Here is a 24,259-nt window from a genome sequence, read left to right on the forward strand (position 1 = left end):
TCCCCAGAGAAAGTGATCTGAGGGTGTTGGGGAGAGGGGGAGAGAGGGAGAGAGGGAGAGAATGAATATGATAATGATCAAGATGGAAGCAGCAGTATATTGGTGTCTGATGTGGTTTTGCTGTGTCCCCACCCAAATCTCACCTTGATTGTAATCCCCATAATCCCCTCATGTTGTGGGAGGGACTCGGTGGGAGGTAATTGAATCATGGGGGCAGTTTCCCCCATTCTCTTCTCCTGATAGTGAGCTCTCACATCATCTGATGGTTTTACAAGCATCTGGCATTTCCCCTGCTGGCACTCATTCTCTCCCCTGCTGCCCTGTGAAGTGGTGCCTTCTGCCATGGTTGTAAGTTTTCTGAGGCCTCCCCAGCCCTGTGGAACTGTGAGTCAATTGAACCCCTTTCCTTTATAAATTACCCAGTCTCGGATATTTCTTCATAGCAGCGTGAGAACAGACTAATCCAGTGTCTAATCTTGGAGATGGCATACTATCGCTTCTACCAGCATTCAGGCCAGACCAGGTACAGTGTGGGAAAGGACTACAAGAGGGGAGGTCAGGGCTCATCAGTATTCTTGGAGGCTAGCCACCACAGCTTTTTTAAGGTTTAGTCCAAACATCTTTGAGAAAATCTTTCTTTCAGATGTTTACTGAAGTATACTTTAGGAGATGGAAACACAGCTGGGGTCTTTACTATTCTAGAAGCTTTAATATTATATGTGAAACTTTTATGTTCTTTCTTCTGGTTCTTTGTCAGATGCTGGAATTAGCCAAGTATGCAGTAGCTTTGGAAATTAGAAATTCGGATCTTGCTGGTTCCTAAACAAAAAGGAACGTCTGAAGTTTTTTCTTTTACCGCAAAACAAGTTGGTAAAAAAATATTGACAGAGTGATCTCCTTTGATGAATGGCTTAAAGTTAGTCATTCATTATCTGTGCGTTCTTAAAAATAAAACTCATTGGCAAAGTAGCTGATAAATTTTGGAGAACCTAAACCCTCTTACTCTTCCCCATTATTTGAAAACTTTGGATACTGCTTGTTTGCCTAGCAGTTCTTCAGCCCTCTTTTGAGACCCTCGTACATTTTCATTATCCACCTGGATAGAAGGGTGCTATTCTTTTAGCTCCCGATGAAATCTTCCTGAAGTGCCTACAGGTAGAAGAGTTTCTGAATCCTGAGCCTGAGCCTGGCTAAATGACCTCTAAGTCCCTTTCATCTCTAAAAATTTTATGATCCTGATATTTTTTATAATGAATATCCTTTGAGTTGTGCATATTTATAACAAAAGATTTCATTAATCATGTTAAATTTCAACCTCAGAAGACAAGCTTTTCTGAGAATGGCTTTTGTTCTTCCCAATCCAGTTGAAGGTTGTTAGAGTCACTGTTAGGCAGAGTTGAAAAGTCAGCACTATTTGCACTTCCTCTGCTTCCTATTTTTGGCCCCTTTCCCATCCTCTGCCCTAATTTATGAGCCAGTATCTTTCTTTTCTTTCATTCTACTTTCCTTGTAATCTTCCTCCTTCCTCCCACAGGAAGGATTGGTGGTCAGTCCTTTACTGCTGATAGCTGATCCTATTGTGAGGAATGAATTTTAGCCAATGTGATACGTCTAGTAATACTTGCATGGCAAGCCTTTTAAACATCTCAAATTGTATGTGTTCACTTAGTAAACACTGCCGTTTTCTAACATCTTAAGTAGGTCTAAAATTTAGTCACTTTCCTCATGGGCATTATCATCTCCTTAGTCCCCACCATGTTGCCGGCCTGGCCTGGTGCATACCCACATCTGCTCTTGACCCCTCTGTTTTTCTACTCTGTAGCCACAATTACCTTTTCAACGCTCAAGCCTAATTATGTTACCCATTTACTTGAAATACTTCAATGGCTTTCCAGTGCTTTCTAAGGTCCCAGATCCCAAAACTTGGCCTACACTAGGGTCTTGAATGATCCCACCCTTCCTTTCCTCCTCAGTGTCATCTTGTACTGGGCTCCGCTTTTCTCTCTGATGCAGATAGCTGTGAAGGTCTTTCTCCAGTTTCTTGACTAGACTTTGCTTCCTCTTGCTTCAGGCCTTCCTGAATACAGTGTGTGTGTGTGTACGTACGTATGTGTGCATCAGGGTGGGGGGGATATGGGAGGAGTCCTAGGTAGGAAAGCACTTGGCACGTTCACAGGGCTGGAAGAAGGCAAGGAAAAGGCCACGGAGGCCATGGCCAGTGGAAGGTTTAGCTGCTGCTCATGGTGAGCCTTTAAAGAGTGTTAAGCACAGTGTCATGTGCAGTGTTAGAAGCTTCATTGGAAGGGCTGTGTGGAGAACAGATTGAAGAGGGGCTGGAGTGGCAGTGAGGGGTCACTTAGGAAGCTGGGGCTGTTGAGTGGATGGTGGCAGAGAAGATGGAAGAAGTGCATGGATTTGAAATGTATGTTGGAGATGGAATCCGTAGAATTGGTGATGAATTGAGCTGGGGAGAGGCAATGGGAGTTAAGAATGACTTCCAGGTCATTGGTAACGATAGGGATACTAGTAGTGACTTCGGTAGCTACTAAACGCGGGATAGTGAAGGAGCAGATGTTAAGGGGGAAGAATGAAGAATTCTATTTTGGGAATAAGTTGAGAATCTTGTGGCAGCCCAGTGGGCAGGGGCAGCAGCAAGGCTGTGAGCCTGGGGGCCAGGAGAGTGGGCAGGGCTGCATCCTCAGATTTGTAAGTTGTCTGTATAGCCACTGGGCTGTATGTGGTCACCTGGGAAGAGAGTGCAGATGAGGAGGGAGCAAGACTGAACTCTGAGAAATGCTGCCATCTAGAGGGGGAGGAGGAATGCCTGGCAAGTGGCGCCGAGAAAGGCCCCAGAGAGCCACCTGGGAAGCGCTCAGCCTGTGGGAGAATGTGGGCTGTGGAAGCCAGGAGGGATGGCTTCAGGAGGGGGACGCTGGAAGGGGCCCTATACCGGCCTGCTGCGGGCCTTCCCTTTCCAGGCAGCATTTTATCACTCTTGCTACCTGCTCATTTTAAAGAGGAGGAGGGCATGGGAAGGAAGAAAGAAGAGTTTTTATTGGAGCTAGCTACGTGGAGTTTGTGGGTGATCTTGATCTCACAAGTTTCTGTGAGCTTATGTTGGAAGGAAGTTGGATTGGAATGGTTTCCATAAATAGTGAGGGAAGGAAACACAGACTTTTGCTACCCAGAGTGGGGCCTGTGGGTCGGGAGCATGATGAGAGACTAGGTTAGTGGTGCCGAATCTTGGATTCCACTCCAGACCTACTGAATCAAAATATGCATTTTCACAAGATTCCCAGGTAAACTATGCGTTAAAGTTTGAGAAGTGTTAGCATAGATAATTCGGATAGAGGAATTGTGTCATTAGCTAGAAGGATATATGGGGGTCAAAGGCATGCACGCATGTGCGAGTCTTTAGGGTGAAGATTCAATAGAATGTGTCTACACGCTGTTGGGGATGATCCTGTAGCAAAGTAAAGACTGATGGATACTGCCGAAAAAGGGTAGTCGTAGGAATTAAGTTCTTGGGTGTGGTGTTGGTGGAGGGCTTGGCCTTTGCTAAGAGCAGGATTGTGCACTCCATGAGGCTGGAGACAAGGAGAAGAAGGGCGTGGAAGGTTTGTAGATTGGTGAAGGAGCTCTGAGGGAGTTTGGGCTTGATGGCTTGGTGTTCTCTGGGACAAATGAGGTTTGGTTATCTGTCAAGAGTGAGCAGAGGGAGGGCGCGGAGGTGAGTCACAGCGAGCTTACTAGGAAGTGTGGGGGAGCGCCCATTCGTGGTTTGTGATCATAAGTGCATTGAAAGTGGAGTGCTGGGAGGCTGCATTGAAAGTGGAGTGCTGGGAGGCTGCATTCTTGAGTTTCTTTCCCTCGACAGCAGCATTTGCGTGCCGGGTGCAGGTGCTGAAAACAGCGAGTGAGATGGAGGGGAAGGGAGCAGGGAGATGAGGTATCTGCAAGAGGGCTTTTCTCATGTCAGGCTTTGGGATCTAAGCTGGTGAGGGAGGCAGTGCAGCCCAGAGGGGCTTGTTATGCAGAGAGAGAGTGCTGGAGGCCAATGCTTGCAGGTTTCAAGAGGGCAGAGAATTGTGTGTGGGGGTGGTATTTGAACAAGTGAGCAAGAAGGATGGAGGCTGAGGCTAGAGGATTAGAGGAGATAACTGTTTCTGGTGATGGTGAAGTTCAGGTTTTGACCATGACAATGTTAGATAGAATGAAGGAAAGGGTTTTCAGAGAAGAGAGGATCAAGGACTTGAGAGGGGCCAAGCTTGGCTGGGACATCCATATGCACAGGTGTCACTGGGGAGGACGACAGGACTTGGGGTAGAACAGAAGTCTGCAGACCAGAAGCAGATGTCCTCAATAAATGAGAGAAGTGACCAGAAGGTCCGTAGTGGATAGTAACGAGGTGAGGGACAGGCTATTATGGCTGGAAAGCCCAGGTCTCAAACGCGTGGGGGCTTTTGTAAGAGGGAGGGGGCTAACGGAGGTACTGAAGTGCAGGCGACATTGGGGAGGGAGGAAGGACACATATCTGGTCTGTCTGGCCCTGAAGCGCATGGCATGGAGGAGAAATAGCATCTGCTTGATGTGGTGTCCCCAGGGCACACCCAGGTCTCAGACAGAGCTAGATGGTAGAGGAACATTCTTCGAAGAGGTGGAGGCTCTCGAAGGGTTTGCTGGGGTGCCTGAGGTTGCAGGGACTAGGTGGGTTAGCCATTTCAGGAGATGGATGCAGTTCTGTTGGGTTGAGAGCCCGAGTCATAGGGAAGGGTGGGGATGCCTGCACTTCTGGTGGTGACTGTTCAGGACAGATGTTCAGCAGGGTGCTTCCCCTAAGAGGAGGGTGGTCCTGTTCTAGCACCGTAGTTCCCAAACGTGGCTGGGGAGGTGGCAGCTTCCTTGTGTGATCCTCTCAGGCTTCACACACTGACACAGCAGGGAAGAGAAGGCAAGACTGTTTCTGTTAGAGCCGTTTCAGGAATTGCTGGGGAGATTTAGGACAGGGACATCCTGAAATGCCCATTGGTTATACCTCTAAGGGAAATTACATTGTGTTCTGAGTAGTGAAGAAAGAAGGGGATGGAGGGCTTCCGTGGATGAGAATATGCCTGTGCTTTTTACCCGGTTGAGTATGCCTTTGGTACACGTTTTCCACGTGTCCCTCCCCACTGCCCTGAGACATAGGCAGGGCAGATATTGTCAGTGAGCGGGAATGACTTGCCTAATCCTCTAGTGAGTCAGTGGCTGAAGGAGGACTTGAAGCCAGGCCCCTTCATTCCTCGGGACAAGGGGAACTGCATCTGAGTAACAAGTCTTTTGCCTTACCTCTTTCTTATGGACTGGCAGCTTTTCCTGCCTTAGCATATATTTGGCTCTGAGGCCAATTGCTTTTTCAAGACTTTCTAAAGTATTAGAGTGATACTTATTTATTTATTTTGAGATAAGTTCTCACTGTGGCCCAGGCTGGAGTGCAGTGGTGAGATCACAGCTCACTGGAGCCTGGACCTCCCTAGGGTCAGTGATCCTCCCACCTCAGCCTCCTGAGTAGCTGGGACTACAGGTACATGCCACCACACCCAGCTAATTTTTGTATGTTTTTGTAGAGATGGGTTTCGCCACATTGCCCAGGCTGGTCTTAAACTCCTGGGCTCAAGCAATCTGCTTCTTTGGCCTCCCGAAATGTTGGGATTACAGGCATGAGCCACCGTGCCCAGCTGAGAGTGATGTTTAAAAAGCAGCTAAGTGCTTACTGAGAACTTCTTTTAATAGGTATTCCTTTGTTTAATCTTCATAACAGTCCTGAGGATATAGCCCTCCTGTATTTCATTTTATTTTTGAGACAGAATCTCACTCTGTTACCCAGGCTGGAGTGCAGTGGCGCAATCTTGGCTCACTGCAGCCTCTGCTTCCCAGGCTCAAGCGATCCTCCCACCTCAGCCTCCGAGCCCAGCTAACGTTTTGTATTTTTGGTAGAGATGGGGTTTCACCATGTTGCTCAGGATGGCCTCGAACTACTGAGCTCAAGCAATCCGCCTACCTCAGCCTCCTAAAGTGCTGGGATTATAGGCACGAGCCACTGCGCCTGTCCTGTACTGTGTTTTATTTATTTGTTTGTTTGTTTGTTTATTTGAGTCTTGCTCTGTCGCCCAGAGTGGAGTGCAGTGGCGTGATCTCAGCTCACTGCAACCTCTGCCTCCTGGATTCAAACAATTCTCCTGCTTCAGCCTCCCTAGGAGCTGGGATTACAGGCGCCCGCCACCACGCCCGGCTACTTTTGTATTTTAGTGGAGGTGGGGTTTCACCATGTTGGCTAGGTTGGGCTCAGACTCCTGACCTCAGGTGATCTGCCTGCCTCAGCCTTCCAAAGTGCTGGGATTACAAGCATGAGCCACTGAGGCCAGCCTGTCTGTCTGTCTGTCTATCTATCTATCTATCTATCTATCTATCTATCTATCTATCTATCTATCTATGTGAGATGGAGTCTCACTCTGTTGCTCAGGCTGGAGTGCAGTGGCGAGATCTCGGCTTACTGCAACCTCCGCCTCCCGGGTTCAAGCCATTCTTCCTGCCTCAGCTTCCCGAATAGCTTGGATTACAGGCGCCCACCATCATACCTGGCTAACTTTTCTGTTTTTAGTAGAAACGGGGTTTCACCATGTTGGCCAGGCTGGTCATGAACTCTGGCCTCAAGTGATCGGCCCACATCGGCCCCCCAAAGTGTTGGGATTACAGGTGTGAGCTACTGCGCCTGGCCTTGTCCTGTGTTTTATAGATCAGACGGAGGACAAAAAATGTTAACCAAAACCGTTGGCTTCCTAATGGCAGACTTCAAGTCAAGGGTTTGTTTTCCTGTTCCACACTGTAGTTGGTATATAACTACTTTTTAAAAATTCTGGTAAAATGTACATAACATAAAATTCAACATTTTACTTATTTTCGGGGGTACAGTTCAGTGACATTAAGCACATTTACTTTGTTGTGCAGGGATCACCACCATCCATCTCCAGAACTTCTTCATCCCAAACTGAACCTCTGCACCCATTAAACACCAACTCCCCACTCCCCTCTTCCCCCAGCCCCTGGCAGCCGCCGTTCTGTCCTGCTTTCTGTCTCCCGGTGTAGTTGTTTTGGGGACCTCATATCGGTGGAATCATAGCATTTGTCCTTTTGTGTCTTGCTTATTTCACTTAGTGTAATGTCTTCAAGGGTGACCCATGTTGTAGCACGTGTCAGTTTCCTTCTTTTTTAAGGCTGAATATTCCATTGTACATTTATACCACATCTGATTTATTTGTGTATCTACTGATGGACATTTGGGTTGTTTCAACCTCTTGGTTATTGTGTGCTGATGTGAACATGGGTGTATACATATCTGTGGAAGTCCTTGCTTTCAGTTCTTTTGTATATATAGCCACACATCACTTAATGACACATACGTTCTGAGAAATGCTTTTAAGCAATGTCATTGTTTTGCAAACGTCATGGTATACTTACACAAGCCTAGGTGGCGTAGCCTACTACACACCTAGCCCGTATGGTACAGCCTTTTGCTCAACATGCTACCTGCACGTCATGTTACTGTACTGAATACTGTGGGCAATTGTAACACAATGGGGAAGTATTTGTGTAAACATATCTAAACGTAGGAAAGGCCCAGTAACAGTACAGGACTGTAATCTTATGTGACCACTGTTGTATACGTGGTCTGTCATTGACTGAAACGTCTTTATTGGACGCATGACTGTATACTATTTTTTGTTGTGTATTTTCTCTCAGGTCTTTGTTTTAGAGCTTGTGCTCTGTGTTGCCTGCCTATGCATTTTTCTCCCTCTTTAGTGAACTTTCTGAGCCATAGATCTGTGTCCTTGAAATAAGTTTCAACATTTCACGTCATACTTGAAGCTCTTCCCCACCCCATTCTAATCCACTCATAGAGCACAGACCATGTAGTGGCTCAGAGTGTGGACTGCTAGGGCTCCAGTCCTAGCCCTGCCATCCACTAGTTAAGTGACCCTGGACAAATCATACAAATTCTGAGAGTATGCAATATACTAGAGATGCTATAGCAGTAGAAGTAGTAGTAGAATCTGTTTAAGTCTCTAAATAGGATTTTATTTGAATAAGTAATTCAGAATAGGGACATGTATGCTAATTCCAAATTTGCCTTCAGCTGTTAGGAGTCCCATAACTCTAATGTGTCCACAGTTGCCTCTTCAGGTAGCAGGAACTTCAGAGTGAATCTGTATAAATTGGAAACCATCTGTAAGGCTAGCAAAATCCCAGATTCCATGGGTGGGTAGAGGGGAACTTTATTTCAGAAATAATTATATTAAAATCAGCTTGCAAATTGCTCCCACCGTTTATCATTGCTTTATAGTTCAGGAAAGTCATGAGATAAATGAATTAATGTTTCAGAGTGTACTAGGCTGCACAGTGGCTCATGCCTGTAATCCCAACACTTTGGGAGGCTGAGGCAGGAGAGTCACTTGAGGCTAGGAGTTTGAGACCAGCCTGGGCAACATAGTCTCTACCACATTTTTTTTTTTTTGAGACGGAGTCTCGCTCTGTCACCCAGGCTGGAGTGCAGTGGTGCAATCTTGGCTCACTGCAAGCTCCGCCTCCTGGGTTCAAGAGATTATCCTGCCTCAGCCTCCCAAGTAGCTGGGACTACAGGTGTGTGCCACTACGCCTAGCTAATTTTTGTATTTTTAGTAGAGATGGGGTTTCACCATGTTGGTTGGTCGGGATGGTCTCAATCTCTTGACCTCATGATCCGCCCACCTTGGCCTCCCAAAGTGCTAGGATTACAGGCTTGAGCCACTGTGCCCGGCCAAAAATTTTTTTAAATTAGCTGGGCGTGGTGGCATGTGCCTGTAGTCCCAGTTACTCGGGAACTGAGGTGGAAGGATTGGTAGAGTCCCAAAAGTTGAGGCTGTAGTGAGTCATGATCACGCCACTGTACTCCAGCCTGGGCGACAGAGTGAGACCTTGTCTCAAAAAAGTAAATAAGTAAAAAGCTTACCAGCTACCACTTATCTTTTTGAGGCCTCACAACCCAGGTGGAGACCACCAGCTCTGGTGTTTTATCTACCAAATGTTGATCGTCCCCTAAGTACCAGGCACGCTGGGCACACAAAGATGAATGGGCTTGAAGTGTGGTGGGAGAAACAGACCTCATCTTGGGGGAAATCACCACTTTCCCTAAGTGAAATGGTAGACAGTATTGACAGGCATGGGGGCCCTCTGAGACTGGGAGGATGAGCTGGCTGGGGGATATCTAGGAAGGTGAGGAGAAAATATTCCAGGTGAGTCTGTAATTATAGGCGATCCTCCTCCATCAGGAGGAAGGGCAGTCCTGGCAGAAGGAATAGCATGTGCACAGAAGTACAGACCAGAAGCAGCCTCCTGCTTACAAGAAGGGACTCCAAAGTCTTCTAGTTTTTGTTTTAATTTCATTTGTTTTTGTTAATTTATTTTTTCTTTTTTTGGGGGTGGTGGATGGGGAGGGACAGGTAAAAAGATATCTGTTAGGTAACAGAAATACCTAAAACAAATTTCCTTAGGCAAACAGGAGGGCTAATTAGAGTTGTTTTGCATATCTAATGTCAGAAAAAAACAGTCAAAAATTGAAAGATAATTTAGATCACTTAATTCAACTTTCTGATTTTTATAGACATGGAAAGTGAGTCGTAACGTGTATGAGCATATAAACATATTCCATTTCCTGGTGCTAATTAGAATAGCAGCTACACAAGGGAAGGGGAACTTGACCGAGGAGGTCACTTGACTCAGGCCAGGGTCTGGGTATGAGATTGGGAGGACTGGGTCCATCATGTCTGAAGCTGGGTCAGGGAGCCAGGCAAACGAGTGAGGCAGGTGGAAGTAAGAGTGTAGCAGGCTTTTGCTGGCTTTCAGATAGTGTATGACCCTTCCAAAAGCGGCAGCTGCTCCGCAGCACCAGCCGAGTCGTACTTAGGAATGTCAGACTTGTTGATTTTTTAAGAGATGCCAAAAATTTGGACTTTATGTGAAATCGTTCTTTAAAAAATGTAAGTAACTAAATGAATTTTTTTTTTTTTTTTTCAGATGGAGTCTTGCTTGGTTGCCAGGTTGGAGTGCAGTGGCACAATCTGGGGTCACTGCAACTTCTACCTCCTGGGTTCAGGCGATTCTCCTGCCTCAGCCTCCCAAGTAGCTGGGATTACAGGCACAAGCCACCATGCCCAGCTAATTTTTGTATTTTTAGTAGAGATGGGATTTCACCATGTGGGCCAGGATGGTCTTGATCTCCTGACCTCATGATCCACCCTCCTTAGCCTCCCAAAATGCTGGGATTACAGGCATGAGCCACCGCACCCGGCCTAAATGAATTCTTAAAAGCACTATATGAGCAAACAAAGCATGTCTGCAGGCCACCAAATTTTACAAATTGGCATCTCTGCTTTTGCCAAGTGGTGAAAGCTGATCCACAGCAAGGAAGAGAGACAGAGCCAGCACGTGGCGAGAATCACAGGGATGGTCTGGCAGCCCTCAGGGCCCTGTGTCCAGTTACTCCTGAGTCCCAGTCCTATCCTCGGCCTCCTTCCTGTAGCATAGTTTTTCGTTTTGAGTCAGTGACATACACTAGTAGTCTGCTGGTAAATCCCCCTTTGTGGTATAAGTTAATTTACCTTATGTTTCTTTTTAGTGGAAATTTTCAAACATATACGAAAGTACAGAGAATAGTACATAATGCACTACCGTGTTACCATCAGTCAATGAATGACTAATCCGACCAGATGCCATGCCTTACGCCTGTAATCCCAGCTACTCTGGAGTTGGGGGCAGAGGGCCCAGGACGGGAGTGTGTGTGTGGGGTGTTGCTTGAGCCCAAGAGGTCAAGACTGTAGTGACTCATGATCGCACCACTGCACTGCAGCCTGGGTGACGGAGCAAGAACCTGTCCTAAAATAAATAAATGAAATCCAATCAGTGTTCAGATTCCCTCAGTTTACTTTGTTCAAATTAGGCAAAATAAGGAGTATGTGTTTTTTAAATTTTTTAATTTTTAAAGCAGAAGAAGAGACCAAGGCAATCTTCAGATCAGGAGTGAAAGTCTATCAGAAAGCTTTAGAACAGGAAGGAAAGGAAAGAATAGAAGGAAAGTCCAACTTCATTGTTGCCAGTATTAACTGTGTATCCTACAATAATTCTTTGTTTATATATAAACAAACAATTTTTTTAAACAAATAACATTGTATTATATGTTTTCTGCACGTTTCTGATAGAATTTGGATTATTGCCATTTTGTACCTCCTCCTAAATGGATACATCTGGACATTGTTCCCTGTCAGTACATATAGCACTTCCCCATTCTTTTCAATAGCTGTATAATCTAAAATTTGGTTCTAATTTGATTTGTTCCTTCTGTGGGTTCATGGTCTTGCTGACTTCAAGAATGAAGCTGCGGACCTTTGTGGTGAGTGTTACAGCTCTTAAAGGTGGTGTGTCTGGAGTTTGTTCCCAAGATGTGTTCGGAGTTTGTTCCTTCTGGTGGGTTCGTGGTCTCACTGACTTCAAGAATGAAGCTGCGGACCTTCGCAGTGAGGGTTACAGCTCTCAGAGGTGGGGCGGACCCAGAGAGTGAATAGCAGCAAGATTTCTTATGAAGAGTGAAAGAACAAAGCTTCCACAGCATGGAAGGGGACCCAAGCAGGTTGCAGCTGCTGGTTGGGGTGGCCAGCTTTTATTCCCTTATTTGGCCCCACCCATGTCCTGCTGATTGGTCCATTTTACAGAGTGCTGATTGGTCCATTTTACAGTGTGCTGATTGGCACATTTTACAAACCTCTAGCTAGCCACAGAGTGCTGATTGGTGCGTTTTACGATCCCCTTGTAAGACAGAAGAGTTCTCCAAGTCTCCACTTGACCCAGGAAGTCCAGCTGGCTTCGCCTCTCACTATCATAATTTATGCAAGAATTCCCCATTGATGGAAATTTTAAAGATTATTGTAGCATTCTTTGTAGTAACAAAAAATAATTCTTGTAATTTTATCCTTATACTTTTATAGAATAAATTCCTAGAAGAGTTTTACAAACAATTCTTTTAGTTGTTGCTTATTTTTTCCCAAAAGGTTGTGACAGTTAATATTATTTTCAGTAGTATTCATTTCCCCAAACTCTTGATGAACCCAATCTAATGTTTTATTTACATTTCCTTGACTACTAGAGAAACTGGGTTTACCTTCATATGTTTGTTATCTGTGCCCACTTTTACTTCTTCATTTTTTGCCCATTAAAAAAGTTAGGTTGTTTGACTTACTGCTTTGCAGGGGCTTTTTATATATTAGGGATATTACTTTGTTTTGTGTTGCAAATATTTTCTCCTAATCTGTTTGTCTTTCAGTTCTTCTTATAATTCTCTCTTGCTTTTCAAATTCTTTTCCCCTTTTTTAGCTGTTGAGTTAAATATTTCTTACCATATTTTGATTCCCTGCATTTTTCCATTACTGCTTCCTGTTGGGAACACTTGTTTGAAAAAAAAACTGGAAGTTGAATTTTAACTCTACTGTTGAGTTTGAGCTTTTGTAAAGTCAAAAGACAAAATTATCACAAATGTAGTTTAAAGATCTTAACTGGCTTTATTTGCAGTTCTGGTATCGGGTAGCACTTGATTCCATAAGATTGTATTTGAGCTGAGGAGAGGAGGTTGGCTTTGTGGACAGAAAAGGGCTGAAGAATGCAGAAACTAAGAACCCAAAATAGGCCATTTCAAAGTTACTTTCTTTGAAACAGGGATTCAGAACAGGGAGACAGAACAATGGAAAATAACTGGTTAAAATTGGGTTAGTTTTTGTTGTAAGGATTAAAACAAAGGAAAGGTCATTTCTGTGATTATAGGAAAATGTGAATTTTCTGACTCAGGTGTGCCCTCCACCTTGACCAGTCTCCCCTTGGTGTTCTACTGAAACGGAGCCCTCCCTTCTCTCTTGTTTATTTAATATTTGTTACAGGTATGGATTTCTGGATCCCTAATTTTTCAGGGGTCTATTGTTAATACCGTTCTTGTTTTTGTCCCTACATCGTCCCAGCTTTAGGATTGCCAGACTCAAATATTATTACGGCCAATATATTATGTTACCTTCAGTTCATACTGTCTGGAGGAATGCTGAATGCAGTTATTTGCAGGTATAGAATGTTTGACTGTTTTGCTGAGTGCTTCTGTTGCCATATTACTCAGGACACAGAATTTTAGGAGGGGGACTGAGAGTTTAGTTTCCCGTAGGTTTTCAGATTCTCATTTGTGATTTTCATGACAACCCTATGATACTGCAGGATGGTATTTGGACTCGACTTACCAACGCATTTCCTCTTTGCTCAAGCTTAACGAAAGACTGACTATAGTAGCCTATGGGACTAAGCTAGTAGAAACCACCTCTTCATCCTACCATGTATGGTTTTATATACTGTGATTTGCTTTCAATACATTTTACTTCTCAAGTAAATATATGTTCTGGTATTTGGTTTTATGCTAAGTGGTAGAGAGTCCTATCTAATATTAGTGTTTCATATAACATAACATAGAAAAACCATTTCCCAGCGCTCTTGCCTCCCCTCCCCAACAAGTCATCTAAGTGGACATCCTTAGTTTGGAGTGTCTTGTTATTCTGTATCCTTGTTGATTTGGTGCCTCACAAGCTAAGATGGGCTGGAGAACCTGCCTAGCAATGGCTCCCTGTTTTCTCTAGAATCAAAGTTTCTTAAGATGGCACTTTAGGCCCATTTGTAGACAGACAGAGCTATCTTTGGAGACTCATTACCCAGGCACTTCCCCATCCCATACCTTATGCTTCAATATTATGTGATGCCTGAACCCACTGTGATGTTTCATGCCTTTGTTGCTTTGCACGTGCTGTGTGTGAAGCTGAAACATGCTTTCACTCTCATCTGCTGAATGGACTGTTATTCACCTTTGGAGCCTTCCTGATTCTCTTCTCCTGGAGTTCATTATGCTTTCTATTATGTCTTGTACCATCTTTATCATTGCATGTGAGAAATTACGTTAAAATGCTTTACTTACAGAAGTCTTTCATTGGGAAGACTGAATTTTCTAAGGGGAGAAGCCCAAAACTTGGCACAAAGTAGAGCCCAAATATTTTTTGAACAAACTTGAGTCAAACAACAGAGCTTTTGTGCAAGTAGATAGAAACATGTTGAAGGGTGCCATCTTAACTCAGGCTGCCATAACAAAATACCATAGACTGGGTGGCTTAAACAACAGGAGTTGATTTTCCCACAGTTCTGAGGCTGGAAGTCTGAGATAGGGCACCAACATGGTGGGTTCTGGTGAGGGCTCTCTTCCTGCCTTAGAAGAAGAGGAAGAGATACCTGAGCTGCCTTCTCACTGTGTCCTCACATGGTGGGAAGCGCCCAGGTATCGCTTCCTCTTCTTATAAGTGCACCCATCCAATAGGATCAGGGCCCTACTCGTATTACCTTATGGTTTGCAAGTGGTCTCCACCCCACAGATGTAGTTCTGAAATTGTTAGTGAATTCAGTGGGCGAAGTCTAATCGCTTTGGGGAAAATGAATGTCTGTGCTTCATGTTAGGGATGAAGTATATGGATACCTGCAACTTTTACTGAAATACATCAGAAAGTGAGATGCATTGATGGGTAGAGAGAGAGACGACAGATGAATGGATTTATGATAAAGCAAATGGAGCAAAATGTTGATTGTAAAGTCCAGGCGGTGAGTGTATGGATTCACAGGACAGTTCTTTCAATTTTTCTTAGTGTTTGAAACTTTTTGGGGTAAAATGTTGGGGAAGATACCTGTATTTTTTTCAGAACACATTTATTGGGTAGGCATTTCCATTATAGCCATTAAATCATTACCATGAGCTTCTTAAACTTCGCTGATTTTTTTTTCCTTCCTGCTCTTTCTCCTCCTGTCTTTATCTGGTCAGTTCCCTCAGATCTCAGTTCATATGATGTCCTTCCAGGAAACTTCCTCGACCTTCCAGCCTGATATAGATGTGTCTTTCCATGTTCCCAGGGCACCACTTGCATACTTCTGCCATAGAATTTATCATCTTGTACTGTAATCATTTACTTACTAATCTGTCTGAACCACTAGTCTTTTGAGTTTTTTGAGGGCAAGGACTATGTTCTGGAATGTTTTTGGTACAAGAAAAAGCAAACACAACAATAGACTCTCTGTGGCTTAAACAGTTAGAAGTTTCTTACCTCTAATACCCTGTGTCATCGTCCGATGGGTCTTCCTGCCCACTGCAGAGACAAAACCAATTCACTGAGACCACGGTATTGCAGTAAAGAGAGTTCAGTGGACTTGAGGCTGGCCACATGGGAGAACTGGAATTATCAGTCAAGTCAGTCTCTCTAAAGGCTCAGAGGTTAGAGTTTTTCAAGGATATTTTGGTAGGCAGGGGGTTAGGGAAAGGGTGCTGCTGGTTGGTTGGGGATGCAATTATAGGGTTGTGGAAAATGGTGCTTGTGCACTGATTCTACCTCTGGATAGTGGTGAGGAACTACAGGACTGGTTGAGTCATGAGTCCAGGTGGGGTCAGTCTGAAAAACATCTCAAAAGACCAATGTTAGGCTTTACAATACTGATGTTTTCTATAGGAGCAACTGGGGTAGTCCGAATCTTGTGACCTCTGATCATATGACTCCTGAGCAATAAGGGATTATAGAAAGGAGGCCTATATTTTAGCAGAACTCGGGCCCCTCCAATAATCCTAATCTCATGGCCTTTTACTAGTTTTATAAAGGCAGTTTCAGTCCCTGAACAAGGAAAGGATCAATTTTAGGGAGGGACTATTATCCTTGTTAAACTAGAAATTCCTCTCATGGTGGGTGTGGTCTATGCCCAGGAATAAGAGAAGATGCCAGCCTGTGAGACCAGAGGCACGATGGAGTCAGCATGTTGGGCTTCTCTCACTGTCAGAATCTTTGCAAAGCAGTTTCACCCAAAGTCTGGAGGTTGCTGTTTCCAGGATTGGTTCAGTGAGGGGCATGTGGTCAGCACCTCTACCTTCCCTGTTCTTTCCCTTAATCGTGCCAAGTTGACTGAAGCAGTGATATAGGCTGGAAATATCCACCATGGTTATTTCAGTTTTTGAACTTTAAGGACAGATATTTTCGGAAGTATCTGGGTGTGCTGAATAGTTTTCAATTCATTTATTATTTCTTCTACATAGATTGACTTTGTTTTGGAAAATAGCAGTTCAGAATTAGATAACTACACCTGTTTGAAAGTATCCCCCCACCCCCAAGCCTGGAAAAATATCCGTTTCAGACGGCCATAATAATTCATAGGACCAGGACTGCTTCCGAGAAATTGTGTGACAGGTTGATGGTCTGGAGGTTCCAACCTCATTCGGAAACCTCAGCTCTGTAGGAAACGGTGTGGACCAGAAATGAGGCCAGAAGTAGTTTCACCTTCTAAACTCAAGCCTTTTGGGGAGGTCTGCTTCTTATCCCATTTATTCTATTTTAGCCACATTTCAGTGTGCATAATTATCTAGTTAATTGCTTAGCTCACTTATTTAAAAAAAAAAAAAAGCACGTAATTCGCAAAGGGGAAGTGGAAAGAACGCCTGGTGTAGGCAGGTAAATGGTCAAGTGTAGCGGGGAGAACAGCAAATGTGATCTGGATTCCTGGCAGCCAAGGCCCTTCACTCACTGATGAGTGCCGTGAGGTCGTCAGGAGAAAGCTTGATTATGTTCAGTCTTTGCTGTTTCAGAAGACAGAGAAATCTAATACATGAAAAGTAACTTGCAACACTATGTAAATATGGCCTCAAACAGGTTTTAAATATAGGAAGGTATAGATAAAATTCTGGTATACACAGGTAATAGTATCTCTGGGTGATAGAATCATAGGTGCTTTTTATGTGTATTCTGTAAATTTGCTATGAGCATCATTACTTTTCGTTTAAAATACTTAAAAAGTATTTTAAGCATTCATAATGGTTGTTTTTCAACTCTATCTGGTCTTTCAATGACGTCTTTTTTTTTTCACATTTTGCTTTTGTCTTTGGTAAAATTGATCAACGAATACTTTTTATAACACTTGCCTGAAGAGTCCTGCTTGTTACTGCTATTGACTCATGAATTGCGATTTGCTTGTGTTTTGTGAGTTGGAATTGTAGGCTTTAGCTGTGAGACTCACGAACTCTCTTCATTGCTCCTTGTTCCCCCAGAGAGGTTTCGTTTAGCATTCTCTGGGGTTCCAGCACTATGGGCATCCTGGGACCACTTTTCATGTTACTTTATTGGCTTTGGAGGAGTGTTGTGGGTATAGGTTTTCAGGGGAGAATTCCCTACAGCCAGAGCCCAGGCAGACAAGCTTCCTTGTCATTTTCCTCTGTTGGCGCACAGATAGTATGCTCCTTCAAGGGTCTTGACTTCTCAGTTCTCAGTTGAAAAGGTGTCTCAATTCTAACTCCTACCTTGTGTATGTGTCTGGTCTCCCAGCCATGTGAATGTGTGTGTGTGCATGCACACACATGCACTTGTACGTTAAATCCTGAATTACCAAGAACAGCAACCGTCCAGAACTGCAGGAACTGCTGCTCTTACTGCTCTGATTCTCTCCTGTTTGGGGATCCTTACTTTCTTTTGAGCTCAGCTGTGCATTTAAGAGCAATTCTAAGCCTTGGCTGCTCATGAGGATCACCTGGGAATCTTTTAGAATTTCCTGTGCCCAGGTCGCATCTCAGACCAATTCTTTCAGAATCTGGGGTAGGACCCAGGCATAAGGATGTTTCTGAAGCTCCCTGCATGATTCTGTTGTGTAGCTAAGAATGGGGAACCACTAATTTAAAATGATGTTGTTTTATTTCACCCAATGATGTGTGTGTGTGTTGTGTGTGTTTATTTTTCTAGTGGGGATGTTTTCAGGCTATCTCGTCAGCAGTAATGGAAATAGGAGTCCACCATGTTGTAGTTAGAATGAACACCGTCTTAAAGTGGCCTCGTTGTCTGGGGTGACACCCAGAGTTCTTGGTCTCATGGCCAGGGAAATCAAGGATGCAGACACACCAAGGGTGAGGTTTAGAGCAGAAATTGAATAGGAGAAAGAAAGAGAATGGTTTTCTGCTACAGAGAGGGGTCCTGGAAAAAGGGTTGCCATCCTGCAGTGAAATGCAGGGTTTTTAAAATAGATGAGCTAGTGGGGAGGCAGTATCTGATCTACATAGGGTGCGGAAAACCGGTTAGGACCAAGTGTGCCATCTGCATAAGGCATGAATCTCTGGCAGCCCCCATCACAGTCTTTCATTATGCAGGTGGGTCCTCAGCCTGAGCTACTCCATGTTGCTTATTTCTTTCCTATTGTGCATGTGCTAAAAACGGGGGAGGTGGAACCCCCATGGTGGACATGCCTGGCCCCAGGTAGCCCTTCTATTGGTGCAGCTGCTGGCATGCAGCTGTGCAAGCTTCTGGCTTCCTTATCTATGTTTGCAGCCTGATCTTCCAGGCTGCTCTTTTTTAGAAAAGAAGTGATTTCTTGGGCTGCTTTTTGTTAGAAGGGAAGTTCTGGCCAGGTGCAGTGGCTCACACCTGTAGTTTCAGCATTTTGGGAGGCTGAGCCAGGGGGTGGATCACTTGAGGTCAGGAGTTTGAGACCAGCCTGGCCAACATGGTGAAACCCCATCTCTACTAAAAATACAAAAATTAGCCAGGCAGGGTGGTGCATGCCTGTAATCCCAGCTACTCAGGAGGCTGAGGCAGGATAATTGCTTGAATTGGGAGGCAGAGGTTGCAGTGAGCCGAGATCGTGCCATTGCACTCCAGCCCGGGCAACAGAGTAAGACTCTGTCTCAAAAAAGAAAAAAAAAAAAGTTCTGCCGAGGACTCTTTGCCCTCACTACCTGCCTAAATGGTTTCTTTCTACCTCCTGTATCACTCTTGCAATTAGATGGGATGGAAACCAACATTGATTCATTCCTACTGTGTGGTTGATGCTGTGCCTTGGACTTTCCCATGTGTATCCCATTTAGTCCTCAGAACATTCCTGCAAGGTAGGTGGGTGGTTGGTTTTATGCACGTAAGAAAACTGTCTTGGAGAAACTGAACTAGTTCTAGGGTCACACAGCTCACAAATGGCAGAACCAAACTCAGGCCTGCCAGATGCCCAAGCCCTGCCCTTTCTCCTTGTGTTTTGGTGTATGTGAAATAGGTTTTTCCATCAAAATTGGTTAAAATAAAGATTGGCACTTGGGTTACAGTAGATTCCAAGTCCCTGTTAAATATACTTACTTGAGATACTTTGCCGTCCCACAGTACTGGAGTTGCTGTATTCATTTTATCTTCCTTCTGATGAGGGCAAACTGATTTTGAGATTTCTCCTTTTAATTCTCATGTGTCATGAAGGGATATTTATTCTTGAACTCACTTTAATCAACCAGAGGGATGTGTGAGGCTGTGTAAGAGTGTGAGAGCATATGTGTTTGTGAGAATATGTGTGTATGAGAGCATGAGAGTGCATGGGAGCATGTGTGAGTGTGTTGTGTGAACATGTGAACATTATTTGTTAGAGCATGAGAGCATGCATGGCATGAGCATGTGAACATGTATGTGTTAAAGCCTATGAGATCGTGTGTGAGCATGTGAACATGTATGTGTGAGAGCATGCGTGTGGCGCAAGCACAAACATGTATGTTAGCATGTGAGAGCATGTATGAACATGTGAACACGTATGTGTGTTTGAGCATGTGTGGTATGAGCATGTGAACATGTATGTGTTAGAGCATGGGAGTGTGATGTGAGCATGAACATGTATGTGTGTGGTATGAGCATGTGAACATGTATGTGTTAAAGTATGTGAGATCGTGTGTGTGAGCGTGTGAATGTGAGCATGTGTGTGGTGTGAGCATGAACATGTATGTGAGAGCATGTCTGAGCATGTGAACACGTGAGAGCATGTGAGCATGTGTGGTATGAACATGTGAACATGTAGTGTTAGAGCATGTGAGAGTGGTGTGAGCATGAACGTGTGTGTGGTATGAGCATGTAAACATGTATGTGTGTTAGAGCATGTGTGAGTGTAGTGCATGTGTTGTGTGAGATCATGAGTGTACCTGTGAAAGGACAAGTGTGTGCGTGATAGTGTATGGAGAGTGTTGAGAGCGTGTGAGCTTGTGAGTGTACATATGAGAGCCCAAGTTTGAGAGTGTGTTGCGAGAACATTGTGAACATGTTATGAGTGAAAGTGTGTATATATGAGTGTGTGATAGTGCGTGTGTGATGTGTGAGAGCTTGTGTGTGAATGTGAGCATGTATGACAGCATGTGTGTGAGCATGTGATAGTGTGAGAGCAAGTGTGTGAATGTGAGAACATGTGAGAGCGTGTGTGAATGTGAGAACGTGTGAGCCTGAGAATGAGTGATAGTGTGTGAGAATGTGTGTGTGTATGTAAATGTGTGAGTTAATGTGACCGTGTGTGTGAATGTATGTGTGAACGTGTGTGAATGTGAGTGAATGTGAATGAGAGCATGCGTGAGTGAATGTGTGTGCGGGGATGTGTGTGAATGTGTGTGTGAGCGTGTGTGTGAATGTGAGTGAATGCGTGTGAATGAGAGCATGCGTGTGTGTGAGCGTGTGTGTGAATGTGAATGTGTTAATGTGAGCATGTGTGTGAATGTGTGTGAGCGTGTGTGAGAAAATGTGTGTGAATGAGAGCATGTGAGTGAATGTGTGTGCATGTAAATGTGAGAGTGTGTGAATGTGAGCATGGTATGTGTGGGTGTGAGCGGGTGTGTGTGAATGTGGGCATGTGTGAACATGTTAGTGACCGTGTGTGAGTGTGAATGTGAGAGTGTGTGTGAGCGTGTTGTGAGGGTGTGCACATTATGGGGTAGAGGGCACAAGGGCAAAGCGAGGAGGGAAGTTAAAGAGCTGGGGATTGAGGTCCCGAGTTGTTCTCCGCAGCAGCCGAGGACCAGGCAGAGAGGTAGGAAACTGAGGCCAAGAGCAGTTTGGTCTCTGCCTCAGTGAGGCCCTGCTGAGGGTCTGATGATTTTTGGTGACTGGGTGTCCTCTCTATCCTGCCCCATGAGGCGGGTGCGGGGTATGCGCTCCCGTTTCTCCCCTCTAGCCTTGGCTTCGCCCCAGCTCTGCTGGGGTAAGTGACTTCCAGAGTTGTTGGAGGGTCTGCATCTTTGCCCTGAGCCTGGAAGGAGTACTTTCCTGTTGGAATGTCTGGGTTAGTTAGGCTTTAATGGAGGATGTGAATGACGTTTGGTTTCAGCTAGGTTGAAAGCAAATTGCCTCTAAGTCTTTGTCTTTGTCATCAGCAGCTCTTCACTGGGTCATCTGTCTGTGTGTCACAGCCTCAGAAGACCAGCAAGATGGCTGCCAACAAGAGTAAGGGCCAGAGCTCCTTGGCCCTCCACAAGGTGATCATGGTTGGCAGTGGAGGCGTTGGCAAGTCGGCCCTGACGCTTCAGTTCATGTATGACGAGGTAAGCCCTGCTAGGCACAGACCACCTTCCGATGGCATTGGCTGTAGCAGTGTCCCTGCTCCCACTGTTTCTGTGCCAGTCCTCCTGTGCACAGGGGTTCACGGAGCAAGTCTGTGTTGAGGTGGCTTCTGAATAGCTTCCTAGGAAGGTCTAATCAGCATAAGATCTGGATTGCCGATTCTAGGTAAATAATTTCAACTCTGGTAGGGGTGTGAGAGATCTCTGCAGGCATCGTTTCTGTTGTTACACTGCGAGCTTTCTTTCTGACCGAAGCAAGGGAGGAGAGAGGAGCCTTTGTATAGATTTTCCAAACAACACAAGCATTTAGCCTTGCGTTTGTCAGTCATGGGAGAGAGTGAAAGGGGAGCTGAGTTGTCATACAACTTAATCCTTTCCCAAGTGATAGACATCAGATCCAGGTGTCCCGTGCGGCAAGGTAAAGCTTGCACTATCCTTGCCCAAAATTTATGTCACCTACTTAATGTGGGTAACATGACTGGTGTTGAGTTCAGTATGACAACACAGCATTGATCCCCAGAGCCACAAAAGTCCCCGCTTGAGCTGTTTCCTAGGATACTAGGTCTACTGTGGACTGTACGTCTGCAGATTCAAGCAGTGTAGAATGAAACATGCGGAATGAAAATATTCGGGGAAAAAAACCCCAATGAAAAATAACAATACGACAATAAAAACAATACAAATTGAAACATGCGGTGTAACAACTATTTGTGTAGCCTTTACATTGTATTACGTATTATAAGTAATCTAGAGGTGATTTAAAGTGTACGGGAGGATGTTATATGTAAATGCTGTACCATTTTAAGTGAGGGACTTCAGCATCTGTAGATTTTGGTATCTGATGGGGGTCCTGGAACCATTTCTCTAAGGATACCGAGGGATGACTGTAGTACAGGCAGGCAGAGCGTTCCCAGCAGAGCTTAAACCTCAGGGCCTCTCACTTGCATTGCAGCCGAATTGGCTTTGTGAGATTTGCAAAAGAAAGCTCTCGCAACCACGTCAGTTAAGATCACTATCTCTTTTCACTAGACTTTCCCATTGTCCTGCTTCCTCTTATGCGGGGTGCAGTTGGTGTGGCCATGGGCATTTTCGGCCTCTAGCTGAGGGAAGTTGAATTGGGCTGGGTTAGGTGGGAACAGTGGTATGTGTTGGTGTGGTTTGGAGTCATGCGACGTGTGGCGATTATTGCTGTCTGCAGGAGTACTCCCACCGCCCACTGTGCTGACGTGAGAGCATCGTGATGTGAGGTGCAGGGCCAGGGGTGGATCCCGATGTGAACCTGTCCTGTGGCACCGTCTGACACAACAGTGTGAAAGCTAGAAGCTAGAAACTGGGCCAGAAAAGTCTTTCAGATCTTACAGCTTCTTGTAGTGAAACTCAATAGAGATTTCCTAAATTTGGCAATAATCCCAAAACTTTCATTACTAGAAATGCCGTGTAGTCACATGCACATGTATGTTTATTGCAGCACTATTTACAATAGTAAAGACGTAGAACCAACCCAAATGCCCATCAAAGAGAGACTGGATAAAGAAAAGGTGGCACATATACACCATGGAATACTATGCAGCCATAAAAAAGAATGAGTTCATGTGCTTTGCAGGGACGTATATTAAGCTGGAAGCCATCACCCTCAGCAAACACAGGAACAGAAAACCAAACACCACATGTTCTCATAAGTGGGAGTTGAACAGTGAGAACACATGGACACAGGGAGGGGAACATCACATACTGGGGCCTTTCAGGGGGCGGGGGGCAAGGGGAGGGAGAGCATTAGGATAAATACCTAATGCATGCAGGGCTTAAAACCTAGATGACGGGTTGATAGGTGCAGCAAACCACCAAGGCACATGTATACCTATGTAACCTGCACGTTCTGCACATGTATCCCAGAACTTAAAAAAAAAAAAAATGTAATTGTAAAGCTGAAAGAACCTCTTCTAAACTGTCAGTACAAAAGAAATTTTCATTAACCATGCTAAAGGAAAGACTAAATTATTTTTCTCTATAGGAATATGTCAAAATCATTGGCATATGACAAGAAAAAATATACAGCAAACAAAAAAGTAGAAGGTATTCTAGAGGTATGTCAGGCAGTTTAATTAATTAATAAAAATACTGTTATTTTGCTGGATTTAGTGATGTCAGTGCTATTTGTATTAGTTTTTTTTTTTTTATTACTGTGTAATCACAAAGTTAGCAGGTTAAAACAACATACATTTATCATTCTATAGTTTCCATGGGTCCAGAATTGGAGCCTCAGCTGGGTCCTCTGCTCAGGGTCCCACAAAGCTCCAGTCAAGGTGTCAGCTGGGGCTCTGACCTCTTCTGAGGCTTGGGGATCCTCTTCCAGGCTCCCTAATTGTTGGTAGAATTTAGTTCCTTGTGGGTGTAGGACACAGGTGCTCAGATTCTACAAGTCACCTGCAGGCCCCTGCCATGCGCCCTCTCCATAGGCAGCTCATACCACGGTGGCTTGCTTCTCCAAGGCCAGCAGGACAGTCTCCAGTCTCCAGCCAGCCAAGACGGTCTTATATCATAGGGGTATTCCCTTCACCTCACTGAGTGTCACCAGGGAGTGAGATTGCTGGAGTACTCATCTTTAAAACTTTATAATGGATTATGATTTCTCATTCTATGTTAACATTTACTTTAATGTCCAGTATTACATGTGTAATTTTGTATCTTAAGGAAGGGCCCCCATAATGAATAAGCTTCAAACCAAACCTGGATATCCTCCCGGATTGTGCTCCCCATGTCTTATAATGA

The 24,259-nt window shown here is 44.6% G+C and overlaps 1 protein-coding gene across 5 annotated transcripts in view; it reads left to right on the forward strand.

Moving 5' to 3' along the window:
* Window positions 1-24,259, forward strand: part of RALB (RAS like proto-oncogene B) — a 52,821-nt gene that overhangs the window by 14,821 nt on the left and 13,741 nt on the right. For 3 of the 5 annotated variants that reach the window (XM_010376437.2, XM_010376434.2, XM_010376438.2), the window contains exon 2: window positions 21,308-21,472. In XM_010376437.2, coding sequence (XP_010374739.1) covers window positions 21,359-21,472 — 114 coding nt within the window. In that variant the 5' untranslated portion in view covers window positions 21,308-21,358. Of the gene's footprint in view, window positions 1-21,304; window positions 21,473-24,259 lie in introns of all 5 variants that reach the window. The other 2 variants (XM_010376435.2, XM_030916207.1) reach the window with 1 other exon arrangement.

Source organism: Rhinopithecus roxellana, chromosome 14 (assembly GCF_007565055.1).
Source record: "Rhinopithecus roxellana isolate Shanxi Qingling chromosome 14, ASM756505v1, whole genome shotgun sequence".
Classification (NCBI taxonomy): Eukaryota; Metazoa; Chordata; class Mammalia; order Primates; family Cercopithecidae; genus Rhinopithecus; species Rhinopithecus roxellana.